The following is an 11,220-nucleotide window of genomic DNA, read 5'->3' on the forward strand; positions in this document are numbered from 1 at the left end:
TCGGCTGCTGCTGCACTGTGCCCCTCCAGTTCCATTCCTGCTCCCATTCCATGCCCTCCCCCACCCCCCGGTGTGGCCCAGCGCGGCGCAAGGGAGGAGACAGAGGCAGTGGGTACAGCAAACAAGACCGTTTAAAAAACAAGACGAGACAGGGGCGGCGGCGGGGCCGCGCTGCCGCAAGCAGGGGCTGCTCCCGCCCAGCCCAGGAGGGGCGGGCAGGGCCCGGCCCCGCCCGGCGATCCTCGAGAAACGGGAGCAGGCACAGGCACAGTGCCCGCTGGGCACAAGCACAGGGGAGCCACGGGGTCCTGCACCACGGCCTAAAACTGCAGAGAAAACACACGGCTGTTAGTCCAGTCCCTGCTTGCAGCGCTCTGAGAACCCTCACCACCCTCCTGGCACCTGGGATGGAGGCTGAGGGTGGCCACTGCTCACAGGGATCCATGCTCAGCTTCTCCTGCTGCCTCCCCAGGCACTGCACATCCATCTCAGCACCCACCAAAACGGTCTCATCCCCTAAGGCTACTGCTGCCACTGAGCATGCTCTGGGGGTCTCAAAAGCTGGCACTTCATGGGCAAAGGGCATACAAGTACCTTTGGCATCTTTTTCTCTCTGTTCCCAAGAGGTTCCTTGAGCAGGGTGTCACCCTGTCCTCACTAATGGGACTGGGGGGCTCTGGGCACAAGGGCCACACTGGCATTGACCCCACACCCCACTCCCAAAATCACAGACCCCTCCTCCCATTTCAGAGTCTCACATTCTTAAGGAACTCCTCTGCCACGATGCGGGCCCTGGCATTGACAGAGAGTTTCATCTCGCTGATTTCCTTGTCAATCTCCTCCATGAAGTGGATGACAAAGTCCACCAGCTTGTGCTTGTACATCTGCTCCGTGTGGAAGTTTGTGATCAAGAAGCTGATATCATAGCCCTGCACAAGAGAGAAGCACCCTAGGGTTTAGCACCCAAAGCGCTGGCCATGCAAGCTCACATCCCAGCTCTGCACTGGGCCTCCCAGTGCCAGGGGCAGAGCCAGGAGCTGCTCTGTCCCCTCCCTGTCCCCTCACCTCCACGGGCTTCCTGCGCAGAATAAAGAAGTTCTCAGCCCTCATCATCATGAAGCGCATGAATTTGTGGCACAGGATCTTCTCGATCTCATCAGCCTGGAGAGAGAAAAGGGAAGTGAGGCTTCCCCAGGGGCTGAGCTGCCAGCCCCTGCCCGAGCCCCCCTCACCTGCTTCACGGCGATGCTGACGCGCACGGAGTTAATGGAGCCCTCGATGAGCACCTTCTCCTTCTCGTTCCTGCTGATGATCACCGGCTGCAACAGCAGCTCCTTGCTGCTCCTGCGAACAGAGGGGGGGCAGGAGTGACTCAGAAGGAAGCATTTACTGTGGGAAACAGGGAAGGGGAGCCGCAGGGATCAGGGGCGTGTGGGGGCTTTGCTACAGGATGCTCCCGCGTCCCGAAGATGTTCCCCCTCAGGGCAGACATTCCCTCGGCCCCAAGCGAGATCCCCTTCCTCCTCCCCGCCGCTCCCCGCTCCCTGCCGGCACCGGCCGTGTGCCTAAGGGCTGGGGGTGGCCGAGGCACGGCAGGAACGGGCCAGCGAACCCCGGGGCGGGCAGCCAGGGCTCCGCGGGGTTCTCCTGCTGTTCCCTCCCGCCCCCGTACCTGACTTCCACCTCGGGCTTGTTGTGCCGCTCCACCACCTGCGAGGAGAAGTTCTCCAGGCACAGCGCGGCCTGCAGCGTAGCGCGCACCGCGTTCAGGTACGGGCGCAGCGTGGCAGTCTGCGGGGACACGGCGGCGGCGTCAGACCCCCGACAGGAGCCCGGGCTCGGGTCCTTCCCCCTGCCCCTGCCCCAGCCCCAGCCCCCGACCAGTAGCCCGTAGGCCCTGCAGCTCCGCTCACTCCGCCAGCCCCGGTTCCGACCCTCCCCGGCCCCCCCGGTGCCGCCGCCCCTCACGGGGCGCCCCCCGCCCTACCATGGTGGCAGCGGAGCTCCGGGCCGGGCAGGCGGAAGTGGCTGATCACCTCTTCCGGGATGCGCGGCACCTCCCACTGCGGCGGGAGGGAGGGGGGGCGGAGGGAGGCTCCCGCCCTGCGGCCTGGCCCCCCCGCGGCACGGAGCCGGGTGGCGGCGGCGAGACGTCGCGCGGCTCCCCCCGCGCCGAGCCGCGCTTGGTACGGGCCTGTCAGCGTTTCCATATTAGGGAAGGGAGATGGAGGGCGGGCTGGACCAATGAGCGGCTGCGCGGGGCGCGGTGCTGCCAATGGGCGGCGAGGGGCGGGGCGCCCGCGGGGCCGGAAGGGGCTCCCGGCCCAGACCCGGCCCCGCGGCCTCCGCTGCGCCCTGGGGCCGCCCCCGCCGCGTCCCCGCCGGCCCCCGGTGATCTCCCTCCGGTTCCCCACGGTGATTCCCCTCGCCGGGTTCCTCGGTGCCTCGGTGATCCCCCCCCGCCTTGTTCCCTCAGCGCCCTGCTGATTCTCCCCACGTTCCTTTCAGCGCCCCGGTGATTCCCTGCCCCGGTTCCACAGAGCCCCGATGCCCCCCGGCCCTCCGTAGCCCCTCACTCCATTCCCTGCCGGCTTCCCCCGCCCCGGCTCCCCCGTGTTCCCGTCGGTCCCCCAGAGTCCACTCGGTGCCCGGCCACCATGAGCGAGCTGAAGGACTGCCCGCTGCAGTTCCATGACTTCAAGTCGGTGGACCACGTGAAAGTGTGTCCCCGCTACACGGCTGTGCTGGCCCGCTCGGAGGACGATGGCATCGGCATCGAGGAGCTGGACACGCTGCAGCTGGAGCTGGAGACGCTGCTGTCCTCGGCCAGCCGCCGCCTTCGCGTCCTGGAGGCTGAGACACAGGTGCTGGGGCCGCCCGCGCTGGGTCAGGGACGGACTCTCCGGTTCCGAGGGGCTGCCTCTGGTGTGCCCCTGCCCAGCGCTGGGCACGGGGCCTGATGGGACACCACCACTCTCTTCCAGATCCTGACGGACTGGCAGGATAAGAAGGGCGACCGGCGGTTCCTGAAGCTGAGCAAGGACCACGATGTGGGCACATCTGTAAAACATGGGAAGCCCAAGAAGCAGAAGCTGGAGGGCAAAGGGGGCCACGGGACTGGGCCTGGGCCTGGCCGGCCCAAGTCTAAGAACCTGCAGCCCAAGATCCAGGAATATGAGTTCCAGGATGATCCCATTGATGTGCCCCGCATCCCCAAAAATGATGCTCCAAACAGGTGGGTGGGTGTTGGGAGGCGTTGGGATCATTTTTCTCCTTCCTTGGAGCACATGGCACAAGGGCTGCCTCTAGTCCGAGAGGAGAAGGGCCACATGGGAAAAGGGACATGTGTCACCTTCACGTGCTCCCCTGCAGCTCCCTCTCACAGTTCATCCATTCTTGCAGGTTCTGGGCATCGGTGGAGCCGTACTGTGCCGACCTCACCAATGAGGAGGTCAGAGTCCTGGAGGAACTGCTCAAGCCGCCGGAGGACGAGGCTGAGCATTACAAGGTGAAAGCTTCTAAACCGCTTCCTCTGCTCTCTCTCCCCATCCCCTGTGGCACCTCACAGTGACTGTTCTTGCCTGGGATGCTGCCGTGGCTCTGGTGAGGTGAGAGGCGAGGCAGAGGCTGCAGGATCTGTGCTGAGCCTTGCCTTTGCAGATTCCACCTCTGGGGAAGCATTACTCCCAACGCTGGGCACAAGAGGACCTGCTGGAGGAGCAGAAGGATGGAGCCCGGGCTGCAGCTGCTGCTGACAAGAAGAAAGGTGTTCTGGGGCCACTGACTGAGCTGGACACTAAAGGTGCCCCAATCCCACCCCTGCCTTTGCGCAGAGGGGCTGGGAGTGCTTGTGCCCAATGGAGCCAGGCCTAACAAAGGCTGAGGCTGCCCTGGCCCTCTCTCATCTCTGTGTCTTTGGGGTCACTTTTTCTTCTCTCCTGCTTGCTCCTAGATGTCGATGCCCTCCTGAAGAAGTCAGAAGCCCAGCACGAGCAGCCAGAGGATGGGTGTCCCTTCGGTCCCTTGACACAGCGTCTCCTGCAGGCCCTTGTGGAGGTGAGGGGATCCGCTGGTGCTGTGCCCTGGTGGCCTGGCACTGTAGGGCATTGCTGACAAAACCCAGCGCTGTAACCCTTCCCTGGTGCTCCCTGTGCTAGGAGAACATCATCTCTCCTGTTGAGGACTCCCCCATCCCTGAGATCACCGGCAAGGACTCGGGAGCTGACGGTGCGGGCACATCTCCCCGCAGCCAGAACAAGCCCTTCAGGTGAGCAGCTGGGGCAGGCCCTGAGCTCAGCACTGCCCCTGGGTGCACCGAGCACGCTGCTGGCTCCCTGCCACTGCGAGGCACAGGGAGCAGAGGGCGTGTGGTGGGCAGCAGCACTCTCACCCCGGCAGTGTCCCCCACACCAAGTCACTGGAGGGGCGGATCAAGGAGGAGCTGGTGGCCCAGGGCCTGCTGGAGTCAGAGGACCGCCCAGCTGACGACTCAGAGGACGAGGTGCTGGCTGAGCTACGCAAGAGGCAGGCAGAGCTGAAGGCGCTCAGCGCACACAACCGCACCAAGAAGCACGAGCTGCTGAGGTGAGAGCAAGCAGGCTGGGGTGGGTGCAGGGAGGAGGCTGGCTGCCTGGCAGGGCCTGACACCCCCTGTGCCCTGCAGGCTGGCCAAGGAGGAGCTGCACCGGCAGGAGCTGCGGCAGCGTGTCCGCATGGCTGACAACGAGGTGATGGATGCATTCCGCAAGATCATGGCTGCCCGGCAGAAGAAGCGCACGCCCACCAAAAAGGAGAAGGACCAGGCCTGGAAGACCCTGAAGGAGAGGGAGAGCATCCTCAAGCTGCTGGATGGGTAGCAGGGACCAAGGACCCACCCACTCTGTGTGGGCCTCACCCGCAGGGGGCTGCCCTGCCTGAGCCCTGCCGCCACGGGACAGAACTGGCACAGCCTCCCCCACGCCCTGAGTGTGCTCAGCCTCCCTGCTTGGATGAAGGAGCCCAGCTGCTGTCTCCCCCTGTGTAGGGCTGTCACTGACCCAAGCTGGGCACTCTGTGGACTTGTGGAGGTCCCTCCCTTCCACTCCCATGTCCCCCCTGCACTCCCCTGTTATTCCGGTGCCATCAGCCAGGTGACTGCAGGGGCCAGATGTGATGGTGCGATTCCCACGGTCCCCTGTCCCTCTCTGTGATGCGGGGCAGGGGCAGATCCCAGCCCCATGGCTGGACTGGGGGGAGTGGGGACGGGAAGCGGCTGGAGGGGTGAGGGGCCGGGTGTGTGGGTGGCCGAGCTCTCCATGTTCCGGTGGTTTCTATTGCCGCGAGCACCGGCAATAAAGGCAGCCGTGTGCAGGTGACGGTGTGGTGACATTGGGAACAGCACTGTCCGGCTCTGGGGGGTGGGCTCGGTCTGGGGAGGGGGGCGAGGAGTGGCGGGGCCGGGTCTGTCCTGCACTCCCTCGTGTCTCCCCAAGGGATGCTCTCGCATCCCCACGGCAGCTACGGGGGGAGCCAGGGGGTGATGCCGCGCCCGCCGCCCTCCCCGCGCTTTTCCCGCGTGTCCACGCGCGCCCGCGGTCACGCGTGTCCCCCCCCCTCCCCTACCGCGGCCGAGCCGCCCCCTCCCATTGGCAGCGGCCGCGTCTGCCCGCCCTCACCGTGACGTCAGCGCTGTCCGGCGGCGCCGCGCCGGGAGGAGTCGCCGCTGCTCCGCCGCGGGGCCCGGGGCCGGGGCCGTCGGTAAGGGCGGGCCGGGGCGGGGGCGGCGTGCCCACGCGCGGAGGAGGTCGTGCCCACGCGGGACACTGAGTAGCGGCGGCGGAGCTGCGCATCACCCGCGCCACGCAGCTCTGCTCCCACGCGTGTCCCGCCCGCCGCCGCTGTGCCGGCTGGCGGGCGCGGGGAATGGCGGGGGGGACCCCCCGGGCACCTACGCGTGTGTCTGGAGCCCTCCCGTTGCCTGCCCGCCCCGCACCCGCCCATGGGCGGGCATCGGGAGGGTCCCAGCGCGTTCCCCCACTGGGACAATCTACGCCAAAACTCCTGCGTCGCACAGCTTGTTCCCATCTTCCCGGGATGACAACCACCGCCCCGTAGCACCCTGTCATGCCCGTGTCCCCATGCCATCCCAGCACGCTGACAGCCTGTCCCCACTCGTGTCACAGGTGGGAGTGGGTGGCCCTACAGGGCACCATGCCGCTGGGGCAGGATGGGCCCAGCTGGAAGAAGAGGATCGAGGATATTCAGCGGATCTATGATTTCCGAGATGTCCTGGGCACGTGAGTTGCAGACTGGGGTGACACGCCAGTGACAGTGACTTGTGGTGATGGGTCTGGCCCCTCAGGTTTTGCCCAGTCCTCCATATGGAACCAGCTGAAATCCTTGCCCAAGGTGGGACTTGCATTTGAGGGGACATGCTGTGGGGCACAGGTGCCACGTCCCTCTGGCACTGGCTGGTTCCTGGGCTGTGCTGAGGATACCTGAGGGTGGTCCCCTGGCTGGCAGAGGGGTTCCTGGCAGTGCCCACGGCATGGTAAGGCTCTTAGGCTGGATTAGCAGGTTAATTATGTCAGGGCTTAGAGCCCAGCACAGCGCGAACACAGTGCCTGTCCCTCCTGTCTCTTCCCCACCTGGGCACTGCCAACAGCTCTGGCTGGCTCCTGGGTGTCCCTGGGTGCTCCAGGGTGGCACAGCAGAGGAATGCTGCAGCCTACATGGGGGCTCAGCCCCAGCACAGCTCGACCTCGGCAACACCACAGCCTTACCCTGCCTGATTTGGGGATGGTGCAGCCACCCTGGGAGGGCGGAGGGTTCCAGGCATCCTATCGCTGGCAGGGCCCATGTCCGGCCATCCCAGCCAGCCGCTCCTGCTTGCTTTTCTCCTATAAATAGCTGGACTTTCTGCCTGTCGCCATGACAATCGTGGCACGGCGGCATCGGCAGCTCTGCTCTGGCTGTGGCTGCCGTGCCCTGCTCATCCCTCACCCCCCCAGGGGGGCCTTCTCCGAGGTGGTCCTGGCGGAGGAGAAGGCGACGCGGAAGCTCGTGGCCATCAAGTGCATTGCCAAGAAGGCGCTGGAGGGAAAGGAGACCAGCATTGAGAACGAGATTGCCGTCCTCCACAAGTAGGGGCCGTCCCAGCACCGGGGTGGGGGTTTCACTCTGTGCCCCCCACCCGGCACAGCCCCCCAGTGCCAGCACTCATTGCTGCGTGTTATTGCCAGTGCCCAAAATAGCCAGCGGCGCGTGATGACCTGCGGCACGGAGCCTGGCTGCTCCCTGTCCCCTGGGGGCTGGCGTGGGGGCAGCCCGGTGCCCTCTCACCACCCCCTGTGCCTCCCCCTGCAGAATCAAGCACCCCAATATCGTGGCCTTGGATGACATCTACGAGAGTGGCACCCACCTCTACCTCATCATGCAGCTGTGAGTGACGTTGTGGGGCTCCTGAGGGGCGGGGGGGCCGTGCTGACAGGTGCTGCCCATCCCTGCAGGGTCTCGGGGGGGGAGCTCTTTGACCGCATTGTGGAGAAGGGTTTCTACACGGAGCGCGACGCCAGCGCCCTGATCCGGCAGATCCTCGACGCCGTCAAATACCTGCACGACATGGGCATCGTCCACCGTGACCTGAAGGTGAGCAGCTGAGGGGGAACACACAGCACTGTCATGGCACCAGGCAGCAGGAGACCCCAGTGTCACCCCTCCCTCTGCCCTCCTCTCCTCACAGCCCGAGAACCTGCTCTATTACAGCATGGATGAGGACTCCAAGATCATGATCAGCGACTTCGGGCTGTCCAAGATCGAGGGCTGTGGCAGTGTCATGTCCACAGCCTGTGGCACCCCTGGCTATGTGGGTGAGTGCCTGCCATGGGCTGCCACCACCCTATCTGTGGAGTTGGGATCCCCACACAGGTTGGGGTCCCCCCTCACCGCTACCTTCCCCTCAGCCCCTGAGGTGCTAGCACAGAAGCCCTACAGCAAAGCAGTGGATTGCTGGTCCATCGGAGTCATCGCCTACATCCTGTATGTATCCCCACTCCCACTCCCACTCCCCTCCCCTCCTGGAGGCCTGGCACCTTGGGGCTGCCTGGGACCAGCAAACCCCTCTCCACTGCCCCTCTAGGCTCTGTGGTTACCCCCCTTTCTATGATGAGAACGATGCCAAGCTCTTTGAGCAGATCCTGCAGGCAGAGTACGAGTTTGACTCACCCTACTGGGATGATATCTCAGACTCAGGTGAGCTGAGACCACCAGTGCAGTGGGGCCTGTGAGCCTGGTGTGGCTTCACAGTACCCAGAGGAATAGAGGACACTCAGAGCTGCTCCATGCTCTGTTGCAGCCAAGGACTTTATCCAGCACCTGATGGAGAAGGACCCTGCCAAGCGATTCACCTGTGAGCAAGCCCTGCAGCATCCCTGGTAATGGGGAGACCTATTGCTGTCTGCCCCCCTCTCCAGCTCACCCCACAGCAGCCATGGGATAGGAGTGCCCTGGCTCACTTCTCTCTTGCTCCAGGATTGCCGGGGACACAGCCCTGGACAAGAACATCCACCAGTCAGTGAGCGAGCAGATCAAGAAGAATTTTGCAAAGAGCAAGTGGAAGGTGAGTGTGGGGTGCTGGTGGGTGCTAGGGGGTGTAGCAGCCCCTCAGGCACCCCATACCAGCTGACACTGGGGTCAGTAGCAAGCTTTCAACGCCACGGCGGTGGTGAGGCACATGAGAAAGCTGCAGCTGGGAACCAGCCAGGACATCCCTGGGCAGACAACTTCCACGAGCCCCGGCGAACCGTTGGTTGGAGGGACCAGCAATGGTGAGCCCCAAACCCCCTATCCCCATCCCAGAGCCCTCAAGCTGCCACCAGGATCTCACCCTGTTCCTCCCTGCAGGGTCAGAGTGTGGGCGCCCACCCCCAAGCAGAGCTCAGCGTCTCCCACCAGACTGAGCACAGCCCCACACAGCTGCCTCCAAGGGGGCCCAAGGGGGTCCAGCCATGTGGGGTGGGGGGCTCTGCAGTGCAGGAGCAGGGGAGATAGTGTGCAGGCACCCTGCTTGGCTTGTCCTGGTTATGTGGAGCTGCCCCCCCTGCAGCCTCAGAGCAGAGTTCTGTGTCGGGGCAAGAGCACACCACAGAGCCCCCCAGCTTGGGGCTTTGTCCCAGGCCCCTTCCCACACCCCTTCCCTCCCTCCACGCCTGGCCTGGCACTGTCTCACATCCCCAACCCCAGCATGTTCAAGGACAATTTTCCAAATGGATGTTTCTATTTTATTGCTTGTAATAAAGACAAGAGGCCAAAGGTGCTTGGCTCAGCTCTGCACTGAGGGAGCTGGACACAGCCCTGACCCCTCCAGCTTCACTGCCCAGGGCAGCGGCTTCCCCCATGCACACAGTGGGCAAGCACCAGGCAGCTGCCCACACCCCTCCATCCCAGGCTGGCAGCAGGTGCAGTGTCCCACTCAAGTGTCTGTTCCTCCTGGGCTGTCCCTAGAGGAGCCCACCCCCATGGCTGTCCCAGCCTCAGCTCTCAGGCCTGATGCTGGCTGCCAGCTGGCTTCTGGCCCTTGCGGAGGTCAGCACAGAACAGGACCTGAAATGGGGAGATAATGGGGTGGGCATAGCTTGGGGTGGGGGGACAAGGGTGCCAGGAAGGGGGGTACTCACTGCCTGTGCCCAGCCAGCACGAGGGCCCCACAGCTCCCGGAAGAAGTCGCCTGCAGAAAGAGGGTGAACACCAGAGTGAGGGTACACTTGTATCATCCACCATCCTTGAGGGTCCCACATCAGGACGCAGCCCTGCCCTCACCGATCTCCTGGTAGGCCCGGGGGGTGAGGCTCTTGCCGCCCAGCGCCACGCCATAGCGCTGCCGTGCGATTTGCCAGACGTGCGTGTCCACAGGCACCGCCTCCGCCTTGTCCAGGGACAGCAGGCACACACAGTCGGCCACCTGCCACAAGCAGCACCCAGTCAGCCCCCAGTGCTGCTCTCTGCTCCCTGTCCCACCCCCGTCCTGGCACCCACCTTGGCACCTACACCAGGCAGGGCACACAGCACCCTCCTGGCCGCGGCATAGGGCGCGGAGCGGAGCTGGCACAGCCCCTCGGGGCCGAGCCCCTCAGCGATGGCCCGCGCACTGCCGCTGACAAACTTGGCCCGGTAGCCAAAGCCCAGCGCCCGCAGCCGGGCCTCGGCATCAGCACCTGGGGGGGCACAGCACAGGGACGTGAGTGGGCACAGGCGAGGCCATGGCGATATCACAGCGGCAGCAGCGAGGTGGTGGTGGACCTGTGAGCGCCGAGAGGGATGGGAAGGCATGGAAGGGCCGGGAATCGAGGCAGCAGAGGCGGCGGCCGAAGGCCTGGCAGAGACGCTCGATCATGGCAGTGATGCGGGAAATGTGGTTGTTGGAGGTGCAGATGAAGGAGAAGAGGCACTCGACGGGGTCCTGCCGCAGCACCCGCACCCCTGCAGGCAGGATGCGGTGAGGGGACGCCGAGCAGGTGCTACGGCCATCCCTTGTAGCTCTGTGGGGCCGCCTCACCTGGGAAGTCATTGGCCACCTTGCGGAACAGGGGGTCGGCCGCTCCCCAGGCGTGGTACAGGGCCGACAGCCCCACGTCCAGCTGGAAGTAGTCACGCAGGATGCGCTCCGTCTCTGCGGCGTTCAGCTTCGCCGCTTTGGCGGGACACCCATCCCGCTCCTCCTCCTCCTCGTGTTCATCCTCCTCGCCGTACACCGTGTACCAGAGCCGGTCCCCATCCTGCCGTAGTGTCCAGACGCGGCCCCCTAGCACACCCGTCCACGCCCCCGGGCTGCTCTCCCACCACCTGCCGCACACGGGGGGGTCGGGGCCGGCTCGGACGCGCCGAGCTGGGCCGGGGCACACCCGAGACGCCCGGGCCGGCTCACCGGAAGCTCTGTCCCGAGGAGAGCACCAGGTCCAGGCGCAGCTCGGCCGGCGGGCACGGCAACCAGCGCCACAGGGACGGGCAGGCGGAAGGGGCGTCCCGCAGCTTCATGGAGGCCGGTGCCCGCGGGGGCGGCGGGTCAAGGCACTGCCCGGCGCTGCGCCTCCAGCTGCCCCACAGCCCCGGCCCAGCCCCACACCTCCCCACAGCGGCCCAGCCCGTGCCCTCGGCCCCGCACGTCCCGACCCGGCCCCGCACTCCCCACCATAGAGACACCGGCGCGGGCGGAGCGCCCGCCGCTCCCGCCCCAGCTTCCGCTTG

At 65.4% G+C, this 11,220-nt stretch overlaps 4 protein-coding genes across 4 annotated transcripts; 2 read left to right on the forward strand and 2 right to left on the reverse strand.

Moving 5' to 3' along the window:
• Nucleotides 1-113: 113 nt before the first annotated feature.
• On the reverse strand, nucleotides 114-2,143 carry ARPC4 (actin related protein 2/3 complex subunit 4). The gene is made up of 6 exons (XM_064724181.1): nucleotides 1,988-2,143; nucleotides 1,673-1,791; nucleotides 1,233-1,344; nucleotides 1,066-1,161; nucleotides 759-929; nucleotides 114-326 (listed from the first exon to the last, which is right to left on the reverse strand). Exons 1-6 carry the CDS (start codon nucleotides 1,988-1,990, stop codon nucleotides 321-323), a joined length of 507 nt encoding a protein of 168 aa, XP_064580251.1. The 5' UTR covers nucleotides 1,991-2,143; the 3' UTR covers nucleotides 114-320.
• Nucleotides 2,144-2,301: 158 nt separating this feature from the next.
• Nucleotides 2,302-5,354, forward strand: TADA3 (transcriptional adaptor 3). Its single transcript, XM_064724173.1, has 8 exons — nucleotides 2,302-2,864; nucleotides 2,985-3,235; nucleotides 3,403-3,508; nucleotides 3,661-3,802; nucleotides 3,953-4,056; nucleotides 4,158-4,267; nucleotides 4,399-4,584; nucleotides 4,664-5,354. The coding sequence occupies exons 1-8, from the start codon at nucleotides 2,658-2,660 to the stop codon at nucleotides 4,854-4,856; spliced, it is 1,299 nt and encodes a 432-aa protein (XP_064580243.1). The 5' UTR covers nucleotides 2,302-2,657; the 3' UTR covers nucleotides 4,857-5,354.
• A 317-nt stretch (nucleotides 5,355-5,671) lies between these two features.
• Nucleotides 5,672-9,291, forward strand: CAMK1 (calcium/calmodulin dependent protein kinase I). Its single transcript, XM_064724175.1, has 12 exons — nucleotides 5,672-5,736; nucleotides 6,162-6,275; nucleotides 6,990-7,121; nucleotides 7,345-7,419; nucleotides 7,488-7,626; nucleotides 7,721-7,847; nucleotides 7,941-8,016; nucleotides 8,117-8,229; nucleotides 8,333-8,411; nucleotides 8,509-8,596; nucleotides 8,678-8,804; nucleotides 8,881-9,291. The coding sequence occupies exons 2-12, from the start codon at nucleotides 6,190-6,192 to the stop codon at nucleotides 8,934-8,936; spliced, it is 1,098 nt and encodes a 365-aa protein (XP_064580245.1). The 5' UTR covers nucleotides 5,672-5,736; nucleotides 6,162-6,189; the 3' UTR covers nucleotides 8,937-9,291.
• Nucleotides 9,292-9,375: 84 nt separating this feature from the next.
• On the reverse strand, nucleotides 9,376-11,191 carry OGG1 (8-oxoguanine DNA glycosylase). Its single transcript, XM_064724176.1, has 7 exons — nucleotides 10,901-11,191; nucleotides 10,532-10,818; nucleotides 10,276-10,455; nucleotides 10,012-10,190; nucleotides 9,796-9,937; nucleotides 9,654-9,703; nucleotides 9,376-9,579 (listed from the first exon to the last, which is right to left on the reverse strand). Exons 1-7 carry the CDS (start codon nucleotides 11,008-11,010, stop codon nucleotides 9,517-9,519), a joined length of 1,011 nt encoding a protein of 336 aa, XP_064580246.1. The 5' UTR covers nucleotides 11,011-11,191; the 3' UTR covers nucleotides 9,376-9,516.
• Nucleotides 11,192-11,220: the final 29 nt, after the last annotated feature.

Source organism: Zonotrichia leucophrys, chromosome 12 (genome assembly GCF_028769735.1).
Source record: "Zonotrichia leucophrys gambelii isolate GWCS_2022_RI chromosome 12, RI_Zleu_2.0, whole genome shotgun sequence".
Lineage (NCBI taxonomy): Eukaryota > Metazoa > Chordata > Aves > Passeriformes > Passerellidae > Zonotrichia > Zonotrichia leucophrys.